The sequence below is a fragment of the Pseudopipra pipra genome, chromosome 1, assembly GCF_036250125.1.
Source record: "Pseudopipra pipra isolate bDixPip1 chromosome 1, bDixPip1.hap1, whole genome shotgun sequence".
NCBI lineage: Eukaryota > Metazoa > Chordata > Aves > Passeriformes > Pipridae > Pseudopipra > Pseudopipra pipra.
In genome coordinates, this window is record NC_087549.1 from 90,395,991 (window position 1) to 90,422,151 (window position 26,161).

Consider the following 26,161-nt stretch of genomic DNA (forward strand, 5'->3'; position numbering starts at 1 on the left):
TATCTATGTCACCAATGTCATCTAACTGTAAATAAGGAACGTTACTGCTCTCTGTGTAGCTGTAGCTTGAGAATAAGTTTGTGTAAAGGAATAGAGAAGGTCTTCATGAAGGAGGAACATGTGTTGGCTTTCCTGAAGAACTGTGTGAAAGGACCTTTCAGTAAGAACAGCTGCACAGCAAACATTCTAGCTCCAGAAAATCAGGAGCAGATGGGACACCCTAGAACTCTTAGTGGCTGGTGTTGCAGTCTGTGGATGTCGTAGCCTAATCTTTCTTTCTATAGTTAATAGAAAGTTTTTTTATTATTACTGGTATTTTTATTTTAGAGAGCCTGTTTCTTCAGCTCTGAGATACCAGTGTGCTAGAGCTTGTATTCCTTTGCTTGACCAGCCTTCAGTCTGATAACACACTTTCTTTATCTCAAACAAGACCATCCTGAAAATCTATCAGTCCTTTGGAGAATTACCCACTGCGGTGGTTATGTAGATTAAAGTTGCTAGTTTGAGCTTCAGTGCAAATACCAAGAGGGTAGTGACTCAAAATCCTGTTCATACCCAGAATTCCTGGGAAAAACTGTAGATTTACATAGCCATCAGGCAAGATAGCCATTAATAGCTGTTCTGTTCATGTGGCAAGTGGGAGCTGTGAGACTACTTTTTGCAGGACACTGGCAGTGTTTACTGACTCCTTTCGTGAGGAAAAAATGCCCATCTTTTAACCAGGGCCATGTTGCTTACTTGTCCTTTGTGCCAAAATCTCAAAAATCAATGGAGAGGAGAAATGTTTTTGTCTGTAGCGTGACCTGATAGGGTAGAATTTGGAAGGGGTGATGATGACACCAGAACACTAGTATTTCAAGCAGTATTGCTGTTGCTGTCAGATAGATGAAACCCTATCTGGGTGAAGAAGTTAAATTCGGCTTCTCTATTTTTGTGCTTAGAACTTGGCAATAACATTGCTGTTGATAGAAAACAGGTTTTGGCTTCTGTGAGCTTGTCTATAGGAAAGCTGATTGTCTCGCTGTTCTTGTTTAGAACCATCCACGAGTAGGTCTGCACTGAACTTCTCAGATGTGTTAACAAGGCCCTCTCTCCATCGGAGCCATTTGAACTGTACTGCGTTGGATCCCACAGTACCACACTGTCAGCCCTCTACATCTTCCACACTTGGCATTGGCAGTCCTGGGCTGTCTCTGGTAAAAGAAATAAAAGATTCTACCTCTCAGCATGATGATGATAACATCTCAACAACCAGTGGCTTCTCCTCTAGAGCATCTGATAAAGGTAACTTTTGTGTTCTCTAATTGAGTTGTTTGGTAACATGAAGTAGTTTGTATTCTTTAATATTTCATATTACCTTAGTAAATAAAGTAGGTGAATGTCAGCTTTGGATGTTAAAATTAAATTTTATTTTTAATATATTAGAAGCATGTAATCCTGTCATCTTTTAAATAAAACTGCTTTGGAATACAGTTATAAGTCCCTGATGTTCTAAAGAGTTGGTGCTGATAAATACACTTTTAGCTGGATTATCTGTAAATCTTGAACTGGGATAGTAGGAGCTGAAGATGATTTGCTGTAGCTTGACAGCTAGGTTGACCTAGAGGAGGAGTTACCTTGAATATCTAACTCGCAGCTGGTTAAATGTGAGTAAATATAGGTGACAGATGAAAACACAGGATGTTTTCATGTGGTTTTTTTGGGTTTTTTTTACCAGGAGTCAGTAATGGAACTATTCTGATTGAAAAAGTCTGGGCAGCTTTTTTTGCTTTTCTTGGTAGAAGGCATCAATTGTCAATACTGCCATGTCTTTTACTGAATTCAGTAAGGAATGTACACAATTTTAAAGTTAAAAAAAACCCCTAAACATTGTATTGAAAAAGATGGGGACCTAGGTGTCTCACTGAGAAAGGGCAAACAGCAGGTTTGCAAGTTTTTCTAATCCCCTGTATAAGTGGGAATAGAGTCATGCTCAACCAGTTCTCTGGAGACCATAGTTTTACAGTTCAGTTTGTATTGCCTGGTCTTAGCAATATAACCCGTTTACTAGGATACAGTTCTGTCCTATGGTGGCCTCCAGGCCTTTACCAACATAGGAAGAACTTTGTACCACTATATATGCACCAGTGTTTATGCCATTCCATTTTATTTTACCATGAAAGAAATAAAAATGGAATTGCTCTGCCCTGGAAGCGTGCTATTAACTTGTGCGTGCTTCTGAAAGATTACTGAAAGGTAATGTATTTGCAGTTCTCTGAACAGAACTCAGGTTCAGAGTTGATACTTGGTTTTCATACCATATGTGAAACTAATCTCTTTGAAGAACTCTGAAGCTTAGAGTGCTGGAGAAGTAAGTATAAAGGGACTTTTTCATTCTGTAAGACTTACTTTTTCATATTAAAGAACTCTGATAAAATATCAGAGATAATAAAGTATCTTTAATATTACAATTCTCTATGTATATGAGGCATTTACATAAACCATGTATTATTTTGGCAGATATCACAGTTTCAAAAAATACTTCAGCACCACTGCTCTGGTCCCCAGAGGCTGAAAGATCTCATTCCCTCTCACAGCATCCTGCATCTAGCTCTAAAAAACCTGCATTCAATTTATCTGCTTTTGGATCTCCCTCTCCTGTAAGTACTGCACAGTGTTAAGTTTAGTCAGTTTGAATGTGTAGCCATTTTTACTAACAACTTACCATAACACCTTTCTGTAGTCACTTGGAAACACTTCTGTCTTTAAGACAAGGCAGCTTGGGGATTCTCCATTTTACCCTGGAAAGACCTCGTATGGTGGTGCCGCTGCAGCAGCAAGGCAGACAAAAGTGCAGATTTCTGCTTATCAGGTATGAAAATAGTAGTGTGGTGTGGGGGAAAATGTAATCAAAGTACAGAAGGGGTAGCTCTCCCTAAAAAGCTCTGAGTGGGGAACTGAACACTGAAAATACGGAAACAGTTCCTCTTTTGCCCTCTCAGCCTACAAGAGTGAAAAAGAGGCATCTTTGTTTAAATTCTCAGTTCGTGTAGAAATATTTACCATAGTGCACAAGAATGACAGTAGCATCTTAGTTGCTGGGTAGTTGTTTGTTGTAGGGATTTCCTCTGTTGTTACCTCTTTCAAAAATTTCTGTTTTCTGCCATTGTCTGCCTTTGACTGTATTATGTTAATGTGTAAATAAATACTACGATGGCATAACTTTGAAAACTGACATTTATAGTAGCAAAAGTTGATGCTTGTTGGTAGATCCTACGCTCTTAACTATGAATATACTTTGTAAAGCCGTGCATTCTTTAATATAGTAATATCCAAAGGGCAAATTTGCTCATCTTTTGCTCTTTTGTTACTTAGTCATGCAGTCCTCAATGCAATCTCAAGATAAACAATAAGTCCCCTCTATTTTACTATCATTTTCTATATCTTAGCTCTTGAGAAGAGCTGCTTGCCCTGAAGTATTCTTTGTGTTCTAAAATGAACCAGCAATTAAAAATCCTTACTACCTTCAGTAGCTACAATTGAATCTAAAAAGAAGTAAAATCTGATTTGATTGGAATGTGTTGTGTTTAAGTCAAAAAGATCTTTATTACAAAAAGAAATAAAAAGCCAAAAGAAACTTTATTTAAGAAACTGGCAATTAGAGTTTGCTGGACCTATTCTGGCAGTCTGTTTCTTTTCTGCCATGGAACAAGGGGACTTACAAGTTCCTGACTTAGGGGAAACCTTGACAATTTGCGGTTTGTCCGGATTTGGTGTTGAGTCAAACTTCAGAACACTTAAAACTTCTAGGAGTGTAAGCTAGGAGCCCTCTTTGATCAGCTATTTTTATTTTTACAAAAATAAATGTGGATTGTACTGAAACGAGGAAGCAAATACCAGGCTTTTAAGGGAGAGACTAGCTTGCTTGTTGCTGCATGCTGTAGGGTAGAGCAAGTCTCACTTGTGTTTTTTATGTGCTGTGATCTGCTTCCTGTCTTCACATAGCAGTGTGGTAAGCGTGATGTGGTTACATGAGAGGCTTAACATAATTTTAAGGAAACCGAAAAGGGTAACACTGAAGTTTTTTTAACTTATGTTCAAAGTCATGTGGTACAAATAAAACATTTGTTTTTTCAGTGTATCATGCTGAGATCTGTTACAGTTCAAATCAGATCTTTGTCTGTTTAAGCAGAGTAAAAAGATCTTCAGTCAGTTGTAATCTTGGGGGAAGGGAGGAAATGAGAGAAATAAAACTAGAAATTTCTGATGATGATTGTATGCAGTGATTTTAAGATGGCACATTTACACCATCATGAAACCCCGAGATCTGTTTTGTTACTGAAAGTACTTTCTGCAGCACAAGCTTGCTTCAGTTCTGTTTTCCTAATCACTGCTTCAGAGACTCTACAGGCCTAACATCTTCCATTTTATGACCTTTTAAATTTAAGTATTTCTTTCGTTGCTTTATCCTGCCCTACTTAAACTTCTGTAAAGTCAGTAGTGTGTATTTTCTTCTTCATGGCTTGAATGCTCTGCGAGTACATTTTTCTTTGTCATTACAAGTGTTGGTTATGTCATCATTGTATCCATAGGGCATAAAATACCCGTATGTTTAACTCAAAATCCAGCATCATAACATTGGCAATGCTAATTTTTCAGCCACCGTTAAAAAGACAAATGAAAGCTAAACAGGCAAATGTGCAATCCTACGGTGTGACAAGTTCCACAGCACGGCGCATCTTGCAGACATTGGAGAAGATGTCAAGCCCTTTAGCGGTAAATGGCACTCCTTTTCATGTTTTATTTCATGTGCTTGAAAAACATAGTAAATATGTGCAAGTATAGGATGAAGATTGTGCTCGTGTCATTGTTTAATTTACTGCACTGCTTTCTCAACAGGATGCTAAAAGGATTCCATCTTCTGTTTCTAGTCCATTGTCTTCTGTAAGTTGATCGCAAAACCCTCGTGTTTTTGTTAGATGGAACCCACTTATGGGGAAAAAACGTTCACTAATATTTAGGCCTTTTTTTCCCCCCATAGCCTGTGGACAGGAGTGTGCTGAATATGACTAGCTTCCAATCCAGACAAAACCAGGTAAGAACCAGTAACATCTTAAGCTGAGATAGATAACTTTCTATACATTATAGCTATCAGAAGAAATGTCACAAATCTCAGTGAGAAGCATACACATGAATTGAAGTTAATATTAGCGTTGTGTGAATTATAGCGGTCTTGCCTATGGGGTAATAGCTAAAAACGTCTTTTCTACCCACACCAGATGAAGGACTGTGAAGATTACTCAGGTTGAAAATTCTGTTATATTTTGTGGTGGTGTATTGATATGTCAGTCAAGAACACCTTCTCTAGAACACACAAAGTAGTTTTATTTGGGGGCAACTTGGGGTTAAGTTCCATGTTAATATTCCTGTTTACAAAAGCTTTTTATTGCAGAAATGATCAGAAGTAGAAAAATATTGATTGAATCAGACCTTGTACAGGTTTCCATGTTCATTTTGAGAAAAAAATAATACTTATGTTTTTTATAACTGCTCAGAGGAAGGAGAAGGAAAATGGTTAAATGTTGTCGCTTCTGTAAATTTATGTTCCTAAATTCCTATTTGGAGGTAGCACTGAGTTGGTGATAACGCTGTGGTAAATCATTATTTCCTTGTTTTTGTTAAAAAAAAAGTTGAAGTATCAAGTTTGTTAATTGTAAAACCCACAAAAGGTCACTTTAAGATCAGGCAACCAAAGGAACAAAAGTGTAGTTTTTCTTCCATGCAAACTTTTTGTCTGTTGTTGTAATGAGAAAGTGGATAGAATGTCTCAAGAAGTTTCTCTGCTAATAGCTTAATTAGGAGTATAATTAATTATGCGGTCACTTTGGAATTTATAAACATCTCATAGTTCTTGTAGTTTCTTTGGCCATGTGCTAAATTACAAGAGCATTCATTGAAAAGTAGAGCATGTAATTTCTTTACCAAAAATATTATCCAAATAATTGAAAACAAAGCCGATACAGATTCTCAGTTAAAATGCAGAACCACACCTGTGACAAGGCATTAAGAAAGATCTGCTGGATTTGCAGCATAGCCCCTGACATCAGTCAGAAAGCGAATGTTGCACACAGCTGCCACTGGGTAAAAATAGAGAAATTGTCTATTCATAATGCTAGAATTCACAGTTTGGCAGGGAAAGGGTAGCCTTTGATGAGAAGGGAGGAGAGGATTGTGTGCACCAAGGAGAGGGTTGTGTGTTTTCCTGCTAAAGCAGACAAGTGGTTGACATGGCACTTGAACACTCAGGCAAAACTTTTGCAGGTATTCTTTTATTATGGTGTTTTTCTTATTTTGAGGGTCTGCACCAGAGAGAATAACTCTTAGCGTATTGAACATGTAACTGGGTGACGTTGTTGTTGTTGTACATACTTGTCTAACTAATTTGATATCCTTCTACAACATCACCTGCCTGGCATGTGAAGGGAAGGCGGTGGATGTAGATTTTGAACTTTTTAAGGCTTATGATACTGTCTCTCACAGTATCCTTCTGGACAAGTTGTCCAAATGTGGGACGCGCTGGTGAAGAACTGGCTGAACAGCAGGATGCAAAGGATTGCTGTGAATGGGGTTACATCTGGCTGGTGACCGGTCACCATCTCTGTTCCTCAGGGCTCAGTTCTAGGGCCAGTGTGGTTCATTATATCTGTCAGTGATCTGGAGGGAGTAGTTGAATGCCCTATTATCAGGTTTGCTGATGATATGAAACAGGGAAGTGCTATTGACTCTCTTTAGGGAGAGGAGGCTATGCAGGAGGATCTAGGTAGATTGGAGCATTGGACAGTGATCAGTCAGATGAAATTTAGCGAGTCCAAATGCCAGATCTTCATCAATAACATAGTGGGATTGAGTGCACCCTCAGCAAGTTTGCTTTATATTTAATACCAACAGTGGACCATTCTTCACTCAAAATGGTTTTGTGAACTTAAATAAAGTACATTTTACTCAAGATTTTGAAATTAGTTTAATAATTTTTAAAATGAAGTAGCTTTATACATAGAGCAACATGAATTTCATTAGCAAGAGTTTTGAGATACTGTGAAATTAAATTTGCATTGTAAACACAGTTTTCTGTTGATATTAATTTAAATAATAGCATGTATCGTAAATCTGATTATCCTGATCATCAAGACTGCAGATGATTTGTTAAATAGTGTAGCCTTTTGGGGTCTTTATTCTTTCTCAATTCAGTTAAGCCAGTTTTGTAGAAGGTACAGTGCTTTCTGTCAAAAATCAGCTTTTGTCTGTGAAAATGCTTTGACAAGGAAAGTCAGGCCAGTACTTTTAACAGCATCAAATGCAAGTCATTAATATACATGTTATTGGAACATGTATTAATGAATGAGACTATTTTAAAGTTATTTTACAACTTTTTTTTTTTTCACAGTGTTAACTTCAAAGGAGGAAAATGTAGAAAAGATGAAACCCAGAACCTGGTTTAACACTGCTTTACATTTTGCATGTTAAAATAATGGATTTAGCCAGTAAAAAAACCCAAAAAAACAACAAGAGCAGAGGAGAGGAAAGGATGGGAGCATATTATACAAACAAGTTATTTTGCTAATAGTAATATGATTTATTTTGCCAAATTTTGACATAGGGTTCAGCCACACTGCAACTACTTCTGTAGCTTTTTGGATTTTATAACTGATATTCTGGTGATTTCATTCTGCAAGCTAAATGTTTTCAACACTTCCAAATAGTTTTCACTGGGCACTGAGGCTGATGGGAGGTTTATGGTTCTGTAACTTTTTTTATCAGTAAATGCTGTGGTGATTTGGGTGGGTGCAAGGATAAATTGACTGCTCCTTTCCTTTCAAAGATGGATTCACAGCATCCGCCTGTCCAGAAACTTGTGACACCAAAGCCACTCTCCCTGTCAGGGGGTCGGATCACGTATTTTAAACCATCTCTGAAACCAGCTACTAATTCCAGAAAAATTCACCAAAGGGGAGATAGAGAGCATCAAGTAAGTAAATTTTCTGGTCTTTGTTTGCCTGCTTTTTACAAGCTTGGAATGTCTCTAACCAGTTATTTTACTAAGTTATTCTGCTCTTCCTTGACAGAGTACTGATAGTATGTCTGAGGTAAGGATTAAGACAGTGGGAACCACTGTGAAGGAGATACTTAGAGGTTTTATGAACATAATTGTATATTTGGCACACTGTGTGGCTGGTGCTTCTTTTCGGAATGTGGTGATGTGCTGTTGGGCCAGGCTGTTCTCAGTGAAAGAATATTAAAACACAAAACTTTTCCTTTTCATATGCTCCTGTATACAAAGCTGTCACTGATCGAACATGCTGATGTTGTGTACAGGGTCTTTCTGGTGAGCTGTGGGCTCCAAGTGAGATTTCTGACAATTACCCATTCGGATTACTTTCTTAATTACATATTCTGATCACTTTGGTGTAAATGAAGTCCCCAATAAACTATCCTTAAAACAATATTGGTATCTCTTTCAGAAAAAAAAGCCACCCATGGTTCCAGTATCAACCTGGATGTAAAAATGACCAGGTATTAAATACATGGGCTGGAAATTAGGTGGATAGGCATAGTAGTTAGGGAACAAGCTTAAGCAGATCAGGTGTATTCAGTGGTGTTAAAACAAACAAACCAAAACCCAAAACACCACCACCAAACATCTGCATTTGGTTGTCTTCTCTTTGTGTTTTGTTTATAAATATATTTAGATAAATCTTGAAATAAATCAAACCTATTTTGCAGGACATGACACAGGAGAGTTTTCCTGCAGAAAAACCTGTAAAACCATCTGAAAGGTATGACAAATCTATTAATTTTAAAACACTTGAGAGAAGAGCACCCTCTCCCTTTGTCACTGCAGTCTGCATGCTTGCCTTCTTTTGGAAGGGCAGTAACAGTTCTCAGTAAAAGGGAATAGAAAAAGTGAAAAAATTGTATTATGAGAGAGTTTAACCATTTGTGCATCTTGATTTTCATCAGGGGTACAGCTGTTAGTCTCAGCTAACTAAATAATTGCTTGGAGTCTGAAAGCTTTGTCCTACAGGAATTTCTTTCTGAAAATTTTTCATAATGTGAAGTGCTTTACAGTTCTAGAGTATATTCAATATTTAGGAACTTTTTTAAGCAAAAAAGTGGGGGAACGTATTTTCTAATGCTTCTTACATGACAAAAGTCACTTGTCTGCTCTGTGAGTTGGCATGAAAAACAGAAGCCCTTTAGAATCATCTCGGGAATGAATGCTAGCTTGTGTCTGAAACACAAAATTCCAGGGGAGTTAATAATTGTATTTCTTCTTGAGGAGATTATCTTACATTACACTGTTCGCTTGTCTTAGATAGAATGACTTCACCTCCAGATAATACTGATAGCTCTCCGTTCGTGGCAACTAATCTTTTGGGTTATGCTTGAATTAAGACACTGTTAGATCAAAAGATATGCTTTTTTTGAGGATTCCTCCCTTTCAAAGAACAGTAGTATGGAATCTGCTAACATGTTGGCTCTATGTTCATCTTCCAAACAATTCTTATGTTGTCTTGGGCGTTCTTTGGCTTGCAAAAAACCCCAAAGCCAGCTCTTTGTTTTATCATCAGGTAGTTTGACTTTACAAGAACCATCTTTGCAGAGGTGGTTTTGGCAGAGGTGCAAACAGATGTTAGATTTTAATTGTGGGTTTTCAAATTATTCTAAATTTTCTTTGGTAAAATTCCTTTCTCCATGTAGAAGGGAGATCTAGAAAACTGATACTGCTTTTTATTAGTTCACAAGGTTTACTGCTGTGTTCTACTTTTGACTTTAGAGTAGATGGTTCTGGTTTTTTTTAATTCTTTTACAAGGCAGACTTTGTTGTGTGTCATGTTCTGGAGCAGGGATGCAACACTGATAAAGGCCAGAGTCCCTTTGTGCAGCTAACCTGCAGTACTTCGGTACACCTCTGTCCAGTCTACCAAAGGCTGTTTAGTATTTAAACCTGTGTCAGAATTGTAGATTGGACTTACTTGCTTGAAGACAGAACACTGTCTTTCCCCCTTGGAAGCTGACAGGTGTTAACAGAAAAGAGGAATATGGGCTATCGTAGACATGCTATAATTGTCTGAATAAAGATGTATTTTGACATAAGATTTTTTTTCAGAATTCAAATTGATTGTCAGTTTGGATTAGATAAAAGTTTGAGCATATGGCCTTAAGGATCTGGCTTCCTCTCAGTGGTTACAGTGCTAAGCAGACTGTTTGCAAGTATCTGACAGATTTAGACCAGTTGTTTTCCTCAGTCCTCTGGAAACTTGACCTGGTGTCTTTCAGTGTCATCAAATGTACTTTTGTAATAACTGACTGCTTAGCTGCAGGATAAGCTTAATATGGTAATTTTTCCAGGGATACTTCATTTTGATGCCATACTACTTTTTACCGTTGTTTTTCCCTAGTTCACTTCTATTTTGGGATGTCGCATGGGTTTGTTATTTTTTTGGGGGGGGGGGGGGATGTGTGTGTTTTTTGGGGGGGGGGTTGTTTGTTTTCTTCTTTTCCCTTCCCATTTGGATTAGGAAGTCTTCTGGCTTGGATCTAGGCTTTTGTAATGAACAGAGAAATGCCTTTGTATGCCTTACAAAAGGGATCTGTATTCATGTCTGAAAAGACTTCTGGAATGTTGGCGCACCCAAACACCTCTGCTGCTTCTGCTGATGGCCTCAGGAAAGCCAGAGCTGCTTGTGAAGCTTTTGTCATATTATCTGGCAACAAAAGTTTAAGCCTCTTCTATTCCATAAGAGCTGTTGGCAGCATTCATGTGTGCATGCGCACACACACACACACACGCTCTTTCCCGTCCCCCCTTTCCATATATTTTTAGTTATTCTTTTATAACCCTTCAAAGATACATGCTCATCACAGAATCAGAGAACTGACAGTCAAAATTTCCAATGTCTGGACTATTTAAAGCAAACATCAGAAAATAACAAGCCAAATCAGTTCTTCTATATCGGGTCTTCTGGCTTAGTCATCATTCCTTTATGGATGTTGTGACTGTTTCTTATGTATGTCGTTGTCATTGCTGCTCTTATTCAGCTTTTGCTGTTCAGAACACCATCTATTTACCAGCATTTAGCAAATTGTGGGACAATTTTTTTATTCCAATTAGAAGGCGACAGTTCTAGGATTAATAGTGGCTATAATAGCTTGAAACAATTAGTTGACAAATTGATTTTTTTCCTTTTTTTTCCTTTTTTTTTTTCTTTCTGTCCCCCTTCCTCAACCTATGTATTGTTCTGTGCCATCAGTTTGACCTACCCCAAACCCGATACTCCTGCGTCCAATGGTCTGTCTTCAGGAGGAAGAATGGATAGTGCCTGTGGCAAGATGAGGAGGGAAAGGGAGCGATACTCGGCATCAAAATCTGGACAAAAACAACAGCCGGTAAGGGTCTCTGAGGTTAACTGATCTCTCTGAGATTACTGAAGTAATTAGCTGAGTATGCCAGTTTTGTTGCCTCATAGTAATTTATAACAATGTCACTTGGGTTGTGTGGGTGTTTTGCTGTGGCTTTCAGAGCAGGCTCCAGTTCAGTTATCTGTTTGAAGTGCCTGAGCTTTGGTTTTATGTTTTTTAAATCTATAGATGTATCATGGATATGCTTCATACTACAAAGTTTCTAATTAGTAGTTGAATGAATAAATTTGGTGGAAGTTTGTAGAGTTTTTATAAAGGAACGATGTTTGAAACAAGTGCCAAGATAAAAAAGAAAGTTTGCTTATTTTGTTATTTCATATTTAAGTTGTGTAAGGGGCCAAGAACCTGAAGCAGAAGACAGTGTTCTGCATGCCTGCTAATGATCATTCACAATTTTTGGCACTTAGTCAAAGTTGTTGTGGAGGCATTTTTTTTCCTGTTTTAATGGCAGAAGTCCATTTAATGAAACAATGGTTGTTGCTATCCCAAAGTTTATTTTCCTGACTGAATTGTTATGTAAGCTGCCTGCTACTGGATCTTAAATATAAAAAGTTTAAATCAGTCTTCTGGCTGATGCAAAATGAAGAAGTAGTAGATAGTGGAGAATGTTTTTATAATAGAAATGGTCTCAATATCAAGGTTGTGATAGACTCCTAAGATGAAATCTCTGAAATATGTGAGTTGTAGGGTACATTAAATTTCTGTAGTAGCGATGTACATCTCTGCTTAGTCGCTTCTGGGAAGATCTTGGTACTACTGTGCAAATTGTGATTAGATTGGCTATTCCCATTTAAACCCTAACTATAATCTAGTCTTGGTAATCAAACTGCTTAAAAGACAAGGGTAAGACCAGAAGTTCTCAAGGTACACTGATTTCTGAGTTTTAAATTTTGCTTCCTGATACATGATATAGATTAGATTTACCAGAGTATGATCTTCTGTGCTGTTTGTCAGGCTTTCTTTTTTGGCATTCTGTGCTATGGTTTGGTTTGAGTTTTTTCATACTCAAAGGAGCACACATGTTTCTTTAAACATTATCTTTTTCCAAGTTCACTGCAGTATTGACTTCAGAAACTTTGGCAGCTGTCCTACCTAATTTTGCAAGAGGAACACTTTCTTACTTGCCATGAAGTTGTACTCTTAATTTGAAGAGATAAGGGCATCATAGAATGGTTATGTCTCTATATTAACTAGAGTACAGAAAACAAATCTGATCTGTGCTCCTCTCTGTTCTGCACAGGTAACAATTTTGAGCTAACTTTCAGTCTTCTTACTGGACAGGTGATGAATGTAGTATTGCATGGAAACAGGGCTGCCATAAATAAAAATGATGTGGCAGATTTATGTGGGGAAGTTAGGATTCCTTTTAAAAATTTGCTCTGCCTATAAATCTCTCTGTTATATTTAACTTTGTTAAGAAATTAAGGGTGGGATAGGGTAGGAAGGTAGTATGTGTTGTGAAAGAAGAAAATTAAAATCTACAGCTTTTCTAAAGAAGTGAAAAATTGAAATTTGCAACTTTTAAAGAAAAATTGAAATTTACAACAATTAAAATGTACACCTAGGAGGTGGAGCAAGCAGCACTACCCGAAGTACCCCTACCTATCAGTACTGCATCGCTGCCGACGTTCAACTTCAGTTTCCCTGCCAGTAGTGCCGTCTCATCATCACCAAGCACTGTTTCAAAAGCTGCGATGAACAAGGTAAATCTTTCTTTGTATATCGTGGACACTTTTTCAGGATGAGTATACATCTGCTTTGCTGAATGTTAACTTTTTCTATGGTGCTCATAAAACTAACCAGCATGAGTTTATAACCTGTTGAATGAATCGCGGTTGTGTTCCGTTTGGGACCTGGGGAGGGAGGCATAAAGTTCTTGATTTGGCTTCTGTTCATCTTATACACTCACTTGCAAGCTTCATTTTCTTATAACTCTTAGCTGTGGATTAGAAATATCAAAGATCAGATTTCCCAACTTCACTGCAGAATGTCTGTTAGATAGTGAATTCACGTAGCTGCTGTTGTTTCACCTGGATGTTTTTCTTTTAGATACAAACCTTAATTCTTTTGAAAATACAGGTACAACCAGCAAGTAATGTTGGCAGTCCCGTGTTTGTATTTTCATCTCCAATTGTGAAGTCTACTGAGGTGGAAGTGCTACCTCCATTGTCTGTAAGTAAAATAAATAAAGATCAATGTTTTCTCAAGGCTTTAGTAAAATACTGCAGAACAATAAAGCAGAATTGGCCCTGGTAAGGGGAAAAACTAATATATAGATTTCTGACTTGTAATTTGTTATCCAGCATCCACCACAAGTTTGAAGACTGGATTTCAGGTTATTATTTGTGTGAAATTTGATTAAAATTACTTAGAATCTAAAAAATCTCTCTTTTTCGTAGCAGATTAAGTTTACATTTAGTGTTCCTGTTGCAAAGTCGGCAGAGCTTTCTGGATCCATTGATACACCAGTGACATCCTTATTTAGTCCAGGTAACAGAAATTTTAACATTTAAAATCTAGTGCTGATTCTCTTTTTATGTATATGAAATAGGTAATCTGTCATTTCTGAGCATGTTACAAATTCCAGGCAAAAGGTGTTTTCAGTGACAGGTCTGCTTTTAACCAAATTGTAACTACAAACTGTTGTAAACAAGGTAGAATTTTGAAGATTCTTATATAAGAGGAATGAAACGTGGAAATTCTTGTTTCTAGCAAATGTGAATATATACTAAGTGGATTTCTTTGTAAAAGGTGGGTTTTGTTTTACTTTTACAGGTAGCACCACTGTAAACAGCACCAGCAATAAGAAGGAAGAGGAAGAAGAATACGATGGCCTCTGCAAACCTGCTAAGTTCTTAAAGCAAGGAAGTGTGTTAGACATCCTAAAAAGCCCTGGTGAGATAATGAACTCTTTAAAAAATATATTGCAAAAAATATACTTGTATATCATTGCATTGATTTTTAAAAAACCCACGACAACAGCAACAAAAAAGCCCCTCATTTGTCACAGTTAAGGCAGTGTTAGCTATAAATACAAACACAGGAGAACATTACATTAAATGCTGCACCTGTTAGGGTTGATTCTATTGTAAGTGGCTTTCATTGCTGAAAGGAAAACTGCAACTTCAAACCAAATGCATTGTTTCTCCTTATGTATTAGGTTGTAATTGAAAATTAAATATAAAAGAATTAGTCAAATAATCAATGTTTTGTTTTAAATAAATGACGTTTATGTAATTGGAAAGGAAATGTTTGTAAAATGCTTTATGAACATTCCTTTCCCACTTTCACCATCTCCAGAAATGAAGAATGATAATGTCATTCCTAAAGATGTTTCAAAAGCTGCAAATCTTTCGGCCCTAAATTATAACAGTTACTATCGATTCAAATGTAAATTTTAATTAGTAATGGGCTGTTCCACTTAAAAATATTTTAATTGCAGTTGTTTTCAACTGTTCAGTAAAGTGCGTGTGCATGTGTGTGTAGATGATGGTTTTTGTTTCAAGAAGGACTATATTGAATTTGATCTTTTCCCATAAGCCTTGAGTTGTAGCAGGTCTTTTTATTATGAAATGACAAATCTATATACTACTTAAGTAGGCAGTGGCTTTTTATATTGGAAAGAGCTAAATGAGAGAAATTATGCTGTGTGTTTAAGGAAAGACTTACCAGTGAAGTGACATTAGTTTTCTTTATCAGTTTAAGAGAGGCGGGTTCTGAATCTACACTACTCAAAGATTCTACTTCTGATATTAAAAAAACAAAACAAAACAAAACAAAGCAACAACAACATAATAATAAAAAAAGAAATGCTTCATTTTACCTTTACAAGTAATTTGTGCTGATATTTAAGATGTATTACCGTAGCATTTTCATTAGTGCTTCCATATTGGTGGTACTTGTTTCTGGAAAGTTGTCACCTTTAAATAAGGAGTTGGCTTGTGTCCAGTGCATTTTGAACAAAGATAAAAATTATTTGGTTGTCCTAATTTTTATTAATTATTACTGCTCCAGGTACCAACTGCTGTACAGCTGTCAAAGTAAATGTGAGTCATCTACTACGACAGAAATAGCTTTAGAAATTTGATTCGATTGGACATGGTGTCTTAAAATGAAATTGGATTATTTCTAGTCCATGACAGTCAGCTTTCAGTATTGTTTGTTCACACTTGTATCTACCACTGTAGTGGCATATACTAAGGAGATTTGTATTTAAAACTTTCTTGGAAATGAAGAGTTAAATCAAACTTTAAAGAAATGTTATGTTGTGTCTCAGTGCAGCATATGAAATTTCATCCCTTTAGATAAGATTTCCAGGGACTTCCTCTTGTGGTTGGTTGGAATGTATAGTTGTGACAATTGACAGTTTGTTTAAATTTATGCTGTCTAGTATTAAAAGTAACTTACATGCAGCAGGGTACTGCTTTATCACTAAGATCTCTCCTCTTTTTTTTTTCAATTTTTTAATTTTTGATTTTTTAACTATTTTAATTTTTAATTAATTTAGGCTTTATGTCTGGGAAAACACCCTCCTGTTCATCTGCCCAGCCTGTTACAAGCACAGTCGTCTATACAAGGCCTGCAATAAGTAGTTTTTCTGCAGGTAAAGACACCTCTAAACAAGCATCCTCGTTTTGGCAGTCTGACACATATGACCCATGTCTGCAGAACAAAACCACAGATGGAAAATGTGTAACATGTGAAGCTGCTAAACTGTCAACTGTTGAGAGTACGAAACAGACGATAAGTGTAAGTCAGTGTGTCTCCTCTAAGACAACAGTCCCTACAGCAGGGACATTGGGCTTTGAAGACAAGTTTAAACCAGCACCCAACACATGGGATTGTGATACCTGTCTGGTCCAGAACAAACCTGAAGCTACAAAATGTATAGCATGTGAGACACCAAAGCCTGGAACAGGAGTGATGCCTGCTCTGACAATGCCAATGGTCACAGACAACTCAGTGACAGTGACATCCTCCTCCAGCAGCGCCGGCACAACAGTCACTCTGGGATTTGGAGACAAATTTAAACAGCCAAAAGGCTCTTGGAACTGTTCAGTGTGCCTTGTATCAAATAAGGCAGAAGACACCAAATGTGTAGCTTGTCAGTCCGACAAAGCAGGTTTGTCCTTTTCTTCTCAGTTGTTTCAATCTCAGTCTCTGTGCATTCTATACAGAACAAAATACGTTGCATCTAAAAAATATTTTCAGCAGCATGGCTGTACGCCAGACAGGATGGGTTAGTGGCTCTCTGCAGGAATGGTTGCAGGCACTTTGGAGGTCTCAGCCCAGATTCCAGCCTGTCACATGAGTTGAACTGATTGTGAAATGTATTAGTGCAGAGCTGAATTGAAGCAAATATACCCTGCTTTACAGCTGGTGAGGAAAGATGACTAAAATGGATGCCTTAATTAACTTAAAACCAGTTGACTCCCTTTCATTGGGGAAAAATGTGAACTCCGTAGAGTTAAAAACTACTGGATTTCTTGGGCTTTTTTTTTTCTCTTTCAAAACGTAAGTAGAAACAGTATTTATACAACATGGCTAAAAATGTCTCCAGTCAGCATTTGAGTGTAACTGAGCAGAGGTATGAAGCCAGATTCCAAGACAGTGTAGTTTTTAACTAGTTGTCTTAAGCTAGAACAAAACCATGTGTTCAGCTATGCCTGTGAAGGCTATGGTAGTCTTCCAGAGCATGTGTGACCTTGTTTGGGGAAGTCAGGGTCCTTACAGACTTTGGGGATGCCGGTGCCTTCTTTAGTTGAGTTCTGGTTTTTTTCCTATTATATGTGATTGTAACTGTATTGAGTGAATTTATTCTTTTTTAAACAACAGATAATTATTTTACCACTAATTTTCATTGGCTCTTAACATCATTTAATGTCAAAAACATCCTTGCAAATACATCTGGGGGGGGCAATTAATATAAGATGGACTAGATCGTGCTTTTGTGCAGTAAGAGTGGAATTTCTTCAGCTAAGAGTAATGCATTTTAGAGCTTGTTCTCATGGACTTCCAGCATCAGAGTGGTCAGCTGGCACTATTGGCCAGTTGTCCAAGACTCTGGCCATTGCAAGGAAGAATTTTAGAACTGAGGGGTTTGCCATGACTGCCGTGGCACAGAGAATTGCACAGTTATGTCTGTCAAGGGGATGAGTGAGGCAGGTAAGATGCATGAATATAAATTCTCTGGGTGTGCTGTGGAACAGAAGACCCATTCCTGTCTTTAATGTTTTGAACTTGAGATACTATCTTCTGCCTCTCTCTTAAATGCCACCCTCAGTGGTTTAAAGTTGTAGCTGATGATTATGTGATGCTTTTATGCCTTCTGGGTGTCGGCTTCACTGCTCACACTGTGGAGCTGAAGTTTGCTGTTGGGGTGCAGCAACAAGTGACATCTCATAGGGGGATAAAAATCAGAAACAAAAAATCTGAAGGCAAGATTGTCTTCTGTGCCTCGGCAACCTGTTTCTGCTGCTCTTGAAGACAGTGTAGCTTCTGTAGTGAACAGAGTTGTGGCTTGGGAAACTTTGAGTTCCTTTTTTTTTTTTTCTTTTGTCACTGTGTAGTTTTGAATGTTTCCTGTCTTTGTGACTTGCTAATGAATCATTCTAGTAAATTGTCAGCCTTTCATCACTAGACAGTGATCATTAACTTGAGTGATGCTAACTTTGACTACCAGTTACTTGTGTCACCAGAAATTCTTTTAGCAGCTCTGATGCAATACCTGTAATTTACATCTGAAATAGGCCATGTTGCTGTATTTTATGAACTGCAGTTGCTGTTTCAATGTCACTGGTTCAATTTGTGCTTAAAATCATATATAAATTGCAACAAAGAATGCAGATGTTTCTATTGTTTACATTCTCAGAATGTGTTTGAAATTAACTTGTAGCTTGATGGTTTTTTACTGTTATGCTTGTGTGCTTTACAATTTAGTGAGCATTGGAGAGTTTCTTAAAAAATTCATGTTCACTTTATAGTTTAAGTAGGATGATTAACTATTTCGCTTCTTTCTCAGGGAGTTCAGTGCCTGTGACTAGTGGCAGTGTTTCTGCTTTTTCTGCTTCTTCTGGAGGTTTTCTGGATTTAGACAAATTCAAGAGGCCTGAAGGAAGCTGGGAATGTGAGGTCTGCTCGGTCCAAAACAAAGCAGAAGCCACAAAATGCATAGCCTGTCAAAATGCAAAGCCAGGCACCAAAGCAGAGCTCAAAGGTAATACTTCATGAGGAAAAACAAGGGTGTGCAATTTGCAATTTATTTTTCTAAGTAGAGTGATTTTTCCTTTGAGGTATGACAAAATTGTCTGTTTTTTCGTCTAGGAATATTGCTTAAATAAGGTACAGTGCCTATGTTTCCACACCCATTCCCCAGAAAAACGTTACGTTTTTTCAGAGAAAAGCTTATATCAGTGACATAGTTGTCCTTTACGAGCCTTACATGTTGTTCATTTGGAGTTTAGACTAAAACCATGGTCTTCCAAAGAAGTTAGCAGAGTGCTTTTCTAAGCCAGGTGCTGGACAGAAGAGCACCATTGAGAAAAGATCTGTGCAGAGAGGGAGTGTGGAGTTTCCTTATTTGTTTTTTGTGTGTGTGTGTGGGTGGATCATATATTGCAAACTTGATATTGTTTTATTTCTGCAGGTTTTGATACTGCTGCTGTGTCTACAAATGCCGCAACGCCATCATTTACGTTCGGTGTCCCATCATCATCCTCTGAATCTTCTCAAACTTTGGGTAGCAAAGGAAATTTTAAATTTGGAGAACAAAGTAGCTTTAAGTTTGGGATTGCATCTGAATCTGCATCGTCCAACACTGTGACTGGGGGATTTAAGTTTCCTACTGGTTCAGGAAACTTCAAATTTGGAGTTTCTTCCTCAGACTCTAAGTCAGAAGACAGTAAAAAAGAAAGTAAAAGTAACAATTTTACCTTTGGACTTCCATCTACAACCAGTCAGGCCCCTTCAACATTTCAGTTCGGAACAACGAGCCTGGGACAACAGGAAAGGAAAGAGGAACCAGTTTTGGGAGGTTTTGGTTTTGGCACAAGTTCTACTTCCGTAGCTACCAATGAGAATAAGACCGGAGTCAGTGGCTTCACTTTTGGAACTGTGGCAGAAAAGGAGGTAGCATCATCTGCTTTGCCATTTAAGAAGTCAGATGAGAAAAAGGATGAAACTGTTTCAACGAAGGGAGGCTTCTCTTTTGGCAGTGTGGAGTCTGCACCTGCCTCACAGTTTGTTTTGGGAAGGGCAGAAGAGAAACAGGACTCTGTCACTTCTGCTGGTCCATTAGCCTTTGGAAAGAAATCTGACAAAGAAGAGTTAAAGGCACAACCTATCTTTTCATCTGGGACAGCTGAGCATACCAAAGAGGAGAGCACAGCAAAACCTGTATTCAATTTTAGTTTCGGTAAACCATCGGAAAAGGAAAGTGAGCAGACAAAGCCACCTTTTGCATTTGGGGCACAAACCAGTACTTGCGGTAAACAGAACATCTTTTGCCTTCACTTGTCTGATCGTGTCTATCAAATAATAGCTCTGAGGCTGTACTGGACAAAATCTGTGGGATTTATATACTACCTGCAGCCTGTCTTTAGTTCCGGTTGTTGATGCATAGACAATATGTGGCAATTCCTTTATTGATTTCAATGAGTTTCAACACTATGTTTAGACAAAAGAATTGCCACACCTTAGGGAACCTTATTGTATAAGGTATAAGCACAGAAGTTGTATTGTCTCAGTAACAGCAGCTCAGCTGGTGATAAAATCTATAACATGGTGCAGTATAGAGGCCTCATACTAATGTTGTTTTTTATAGTAAAAGGGAAGGAGAGAGGGAATATCTTAGTTCCATGTACTTGCAGCTGTGCTACAGGGAATACTGGAGTTTCTCTACTCCTACAAAGGTACAAAAATCACTTCATAGATACTACACAGTTTTGTATTCCTCTGATTTATTGAAAGTCTGCAGTGGAGGATTAAAGTTCTTCATTGATAATCACTGTGTGAAAAATTCTTGGTTGTTAAATTCCATTTGTGTGACTTATTAACTGTGTTTCTTCCTTTCAGAACAAGGAGCATCTTTCAGCTTCTTGAGCTCTAGTTCCTCCAGCACGGTCGTACCCACCACTTCAGCCAACAGCAGCGGCGTGTTTGGCAGCACCCTCTCTTCCTCAAACCCTCAGCCAGTTCCCACTCCCTTTGTGTTTGGACAACCCAGCAACACTGTGACCAGCTCTGTTTTTGGCAATCCTGCAGAATCTACAACATCTCAGTCATTTGGCTTCTCTCAAGAAAACAAACCAGCAACCACATCTTCCAGCACTGGCTCGACTCTTACTCCATTTCTGTTTAGTTCGGGAGAGAGCAGCACCAATGCAGCAAATTCAGGCTTTACTTTTGGAGCCACAACTACATCGAGTTCAACAGGTACATTTTCAATAGATGCTCTTCTACTTTTCTCATTTTTGCCATTACATAGTGGACCAAGGACATCCTGTTTCATGAATATTTTACTTTGGAAAATGTGCAGGCCAAATGCATGGAAGTAGGGAAATCTAGTAGTATTTATATTCAGCAATATAAATTTGGGCTCATTCTTCTCTAGCCTGAGAAATACAGCTTGTATAGGAGCTTTTCCCCATGAAAATGAATGATAGTTTCTTTCTTCTTGCTATCAGTCCAGTGCTTACAGTTAGGAATCAGTGTATCAGCGTCCCTGATTTTTCTCTCCCATACCTAAAACTCTCAACTGTTGTAAATAATGTCAAGATTTGCAAAGTCCTTCCCCCTCACAAGTATATGTAAATGCATTTCCTCTAAATGCAATCACTGCTGCTTAAAGGTTGGGTTTTACTAAGGATCATGGCTGGTGTTTGTTAATTATCTAGCAATAATATCTTAGAAAAGAGAGCAATAAGAAATACAGAGTTTCTTCATGTTTTATGTTCATTACGCCACTGCGTGATTTAAATGAATAAATGCATGAAGCAGTATGACACAAGACAAAATCCACTAAATTTTCCATATTCCTGTGAGCCACAGAGTATGCTGGAAATAAGATTGAACCTGTGAGGGAAAGACTTAATCTAGTTTGATCTGATGGCTTAACTTTGTCAGTCACAGAAGTTTAATTTGCACACTTTTTCATGTTTCAGAAACAGAGAAAACAGTCTAAAATTATAACACCCAACAGATTGATTTAACCTCACAAATCAGTAACTTTTAGTGTCATTTCATTAGTAGGTGACACCATATTTCAAACATCTTCACAAATGCAGAAGCCTTTATTTTACTGTGTATCTGTTCATCTTGGAAATAAAGCCATTCCGAGTTATGGTGCAACAGAGGGTATTTCCTGTTGTATGAGAGCTGCTCAGATTGCACTAATAGTGCTGATAAAATGTCCTTTTTGCATAGCACATCCACCACGTACATTCAGAGTCACTGCTCAGTTGAGTTTCATTTTTGTTCCATTATTTCTGCTGGCCATGCAGAACTGAAGCAGCTGAACAGTTGGGCTGGTTGTTGATGATAGGTAGAGAAGTTACTCTGGTCAACCAAATTTTTGAGTACAGAGATCATCACTGCAAGCATCATTTGACCTCCGGAAGTTGATAATGGTAAACACTTGGACAGGGGAGAGGTGCAGTTGCTGACAAGAAGAGAGATGCATGTTGTTGTTCTAATAAATCAGGAGCTGTATTTTGCATGTTTGAAAAATACAGTTTGAGTGAATATTCTCTGTGTGTGGTAGAAACAGTTTTTAGTAAATACAGATTAAATCATACCATTTGTGGGAATTCATTTGGAGAACATAAAGAGGCAACCAGTGTGTTTGAGATTTAATTTTGTCTAATTCTGATAAACATAGTGTTTCTCATATTACTTAAAAGGTGCAATTCCTCTTGTGGCTGATGTACTATTTGCTTTATATATCCATACAATTAGTTTGAGATTAAAATGAGGATTGAGCTACCAGACTTGGGGTTTTAGAACCCTTTGTTTCTAGATTCATTCTTGAGGATGGGAGGGAAATGGCACGTACTGACTGACATCCTTCTTCTGTTCCCCAAGGGTCGTCGTCTTTGTTTCTGTTTGGCTCTGGGCCCCCAGCGCCTGCTGCCGGCCCACCATTTGGTGCCAGTCAGCCACCAGCATTTGGCCCGAGCCAAGGGTCCAGCCAGCCAAGCGCTCCAAGCTTTGGATCGCTGTCGTCACCGTTGTTTTCAGCTGGCGCTCAGCCTGCTCCTTCTGCCTTCGGCTCAGTGACAAGCAGTACTCAGCCCTCTGTGTTCGGACAGCAGGCAACCCAACAGCCAGGTTTTGGTTCTGGTACCCCCAGTGCTGGTGAGTGCCCACCATCCTCCTCTTCCCTTTTGGTCTCAAAGATGATACATTTTATTTTCTTTTTCATGAAGCGCACCTTAAATTATACGCAGAAAGAAGACTTTGGCATTACGCTCGTATTTAAATGTAGGAATTGTCCTCCATGAAAATAATGGGTATAGGGGTGTGATTTGTGTCTCAGTCCTGACTGTGGAGACATGATGTACCCATAGGTATCCAGCTTCACAGTAAGCCTTCTCCACAAGAGACTTAGCAGATAGGAGATTGCAACCCTACCACAAATTCTGGGCTTTATTTTCTTGAGAAACCTAGTGATTAAAAGGAAGTGTTGAAAGCCATGGAGTAATCACTGGTAAGTTTGTGCAAAACAGAAGGGCAGAAGCACTGCAAAATTGTTATTTTTTGATTTGTTAGAGTAGTTCTTAGTTATCTGACTTTAATAGGCTTCATTGTTTAAAATATGGTCAGAATTGTTTTGGGTTTTTTAAGAATTTATGAGTTAAGACATATTAGAAGATCTTTTTACTAATGAAGTATAAAATACCATGGGAAGGTATTTAAGTGTAAGAAGGACCTGTTCCACACACTAGTAACAATTCAAAAAGAAAAACACAGCCAGAACGTCTGTATTTGATATCACATCAAGTATTTAAAGGGAAAAGCCTCCCTTTTTTCCTCTCAGAAGTTTTACAAAATAGCCTCCATTGTAACTAACTGATATTTTTGTACTAATCAGTAGATTAGTTGGCACACCACATTACTCAGTCAGCCTTTCATAAATTAGGTAGCAGTTCAAAGGTAAAATTCTCCCTGGATTGTCTGTGTTGCTTATCAGTTACTTTGATGGTAGGAATGTTTGGGGTTTTTAAAGGTGGGGTGCTGTGCTAGGACATTAAAGGAAAGGGAGAGTCCCCAGATCAGCTGCAGGAACACAAGAAAGTTTACTTGAATATAAATCTACGTGATTCCAGGCTACAGTTTAAGACTTTATTAATAAACTTCAGTTTGCATAGGTATAAACTTTATGATGGCACACAAGTTAGAGAACAATTCATTATCAGTGTGCCAGCAGTATAAGAATTCCTCAATCTCTGTTAAAGTGAATGGATTCATTCCATACATACTGTTCCTGTAGTGATCTGGCACTTCAGGTGCCACTCCCAAAACTTTGTCATCTTGAGCAACCTGTAAAAAAATTTTTTATAAAGATAGTGGGGAAGAACATGAGGATTTTGCTGGAAAGGATGAACTCAAATTTCAACTTTCTTACTTGCTTCTGCTTCCACCCCATCTTCCCAGGTTCTGTATTCCAGTTTGGAGGTAATACTGCTAATTTCAGCTTTCCAAATAGCCCAGGAGTATTCACTTTTAGTGCAAATCCTTCTGCACCAGCAGCTCCTGCACAGCCTTCTGGCACTTCAGGATTTTCGTTCAACCAGCCTGCATTTACATTGGGGTAAGAGACCGTATCAGAATTTCACTTGAGCTTCGGGTAATATCAGTGGACAGTGTTCAGCCTCTACTGCTGTTAAATCTTGAGGTGTTCAGATGAACCTTGGAGTTTGAAACTAAATTTGGCACCCTTCCTTGTATTAGCCTGACTGGCTAACTAAGCAACGGTATCTTTAAAGGAGCCTAGCTGTCAGGAATATCACACATCAACACATGTGAGATTGTCTTGTTCTTGAAAGGTAAAATCCGTATCCAGCCATTATGCTGCTGCTTACCTTCTGAATAAGAGAGATTTAATTGGTTTTGGTTTCTGGAACTCTCTTCCTCCTGTTCATCATTTGCCGTTTGTTGCCAGCTGGTAACTAGTGAGACAAGACTATGAAACAGTTGTTCTGGAATATCTTCTCAGTGCTGCTACTGAATTTTCAGCTACACTGTCCTAAATTCTGAACTACTAATTTCTTTTGATAGGACTAATGGGAAAAATGTTTTCTCTGCCTCTGGACCTTCAGTTCCTGGTCGGAAGATAAAGCATGCAGTTAGACGTAGAAAGTAAACGCCTGATTGGTAAAACATCAAAAACATTGGAAGCAGCTACTACTCTGAATTGTTCAGCTTCTACCCTGACTGAATTGTTCAGCTGCTACCCTGAATTGTTCAGCTGCTATCCTGAATTGTTCAGTTATTGGGATTGTACCTCATGCTGGCTTATCGGAAGTCAGATCTGCCTAAAGGAATATAAAACCTAGCTTTCCTGTCCTTCCCTTCCCTCTCCCTGTTACGTTTTTCGGTAGCAAGTAAAGTTGGCAACAAGGCTGTTCTCAAGCAAAAGTCTCAAGTTACTTCTTTCACTGACTTGGCATGGTCTGGCTGTAGCCCTGAGTAGAGCCTGCACAGTGAATGGCTTGTACAATACCTCTTCATCCGCACCACTACGTGCGCTCATTCGCGTTTACTGACGCCTCGAAATTGTAATTATATCAGCGAGGGATGCTGTATAGAGTAGAGAATGTTGATAACGAATGATTTCTATGCTGAGTTTGTGCTGGTGTATGTGTGAAGTGAGTGAGTTTGGGTGTATCGTGCACTAAAATTTTCTGATAGAGGAAGACTGATTTAAGGATGATCCATGCTAAGGACTTGTTAGATCTGTAGTTCTTCATTTAATAATTATATGCTATTTCTATATTTTCATTCTTACAGCCCTTTATCACCTGTCTCGCCTTGTTATTTTATTATGAAACATGTGTAAATACAATTTTGTTTCTCTATGTACTTTTTTGGCATAACAAATCTGTGAAATTGAAATTTTAATTTTGTGTGTTACGGCCATTTTTGTTTAGTATTGTCTCAGATTTTATGTAAATCTCATTATTCAAAGTTGCCTAAATCCATTTAGAAAATCTTTAAAATTGGGAATTCTTAAAGTAAGTTTATTGGCTTTTCTGATCCATTTTTGTTTGGACCAAAAACCAGTATTGTACAAAGTATTAAGTATATATTTTTATATTTACTGAAATGGACTGTGGTGACTTTGGATAATAAGGAAAAGTTTAATATTAAAGCCATGTTTATTACAGTATAATTAACATGTTAAACCATGGGATAAATGCCATCAATAAAAACTGCGAAATATGATCTGGCAATTTTAACTCTCCATAAAGGCACCTGGAGCTGTAACTGTATGAGATGGTTACGTCAACCTGAGCAATGTAACATGCTTTCTTCAACCTCTGCTTTTTCACAGTGTCACTGATTTTAGAGGATCTTAAATAAGTTAAAGGTCTCCTGTTACAAAGGAGAGTTTTATTGGAGACTGAAGCTTAGAGCAGCTTATCAGTGTGTCAGCTGACTGCAGTTCATTTTTTTATAACGCTATTAAAAAAAACAGTTAATG

General features: G+C 38.0%; 1 protein-coding gene across 6 annotated transcripts in view; it reads left to right on the forward strand.

The window, feature by feature from the left end:
* Nucleotides 1-25,902, forward strand: part of NUP153 (nucleoporin 153) — a 44,665-nt gene extending 18,763 nt beyond the window's left edge. For 2 of the 6 annotated variants that reach the window (XM_064664725.1, XM_064664758.1), the window contains exons 3-22: nucleotides 1,036-1,284; nucleotides 2,500-2,639; nucleotides 2,723-2,851; nucleotides 4,639-4,755; nucleotides 4,879-4,923; nucleotides 5,021-5,074; nucleotides 7,859-8,005; nucleotides 8,761-8,813; nucleotides 11,289-11,427; nucleotides 13,026-13,163; nucleotides 13,540-13,632; nucleotides 13,860-13,950; nucleotides 14,236-14,355; nucleotides 15,968-16,582; nucleotides 18,482-18,676; nucleotides 19,106-19,945; nucleotides 20,533-20,892; nucleotides 22,540-22,812; nucleotides 24,112-24,268; nucleotides 24,736-25,902. In XM_064664725.1, the coding sequence (XP_064520795.1) occupies nucleotides 1,036-1,284; nucleotides 2,500-2,639; nucleotides 2,723-2,851; nucleotides 4,639-4,755; nucleotides 4,879-4,923; nucleotides 5,021-5,074; nucleotides 7,859-8,005; nucleotides 8,761-8,813; nucleotides 11,289-11,427; nucleotides 13,026-13,163; nucleotides 13,540-13,632; nucleotides 13,860-13,950; nucleotides 14,236-14,355; nucleotides 15,968-16,582; nucleotides 18,482-18,676; nucleotides 19,106-19,945; nucleotides 20,533-20,892; nucleotides 22,540-22,812; nucleotides 24,112-24,268; nucleotides 24,736-24,820 (4,040 nt within the window). In that variant the 3' untranslated portion in view covers nucleotides 24,821-25,902. The remainder of the gene's footprint in view (nucleotides 1-1,035; nucleotides 1,285-2,499; nucleotides 2,640-2,722; nucleotides 2,852-4,638; nucleotides 4,756-4,878; nucleotides 4,924-5,020; nucleotides 5,075-7,858; nucleotides 8,006-8,760; nucleotides 8,814-11,288; nucleotides 11,428-13,025; nucleotides 13,164-13,539; nucleotides 13,633-13,859; nucleotides 13,951-14,235; nucleotides 14,356-15,967; nucleotides 16,583-18,481; nucleotides 18,677-19,105; nucleotides 19,946-20,532; nucleotides 20,893-22,539; nucleotides 22,813-24,111; nucleotides 24,269-24,735) is intronic. The other 4 variants (XM_064664742.1, XM_064664767.1, XM_064664731.1 and 1 more) reach the window with 4 other exon arrangements.
* Nucleotides 25,903-26,161: the final 259 nt, after the last annotated feature.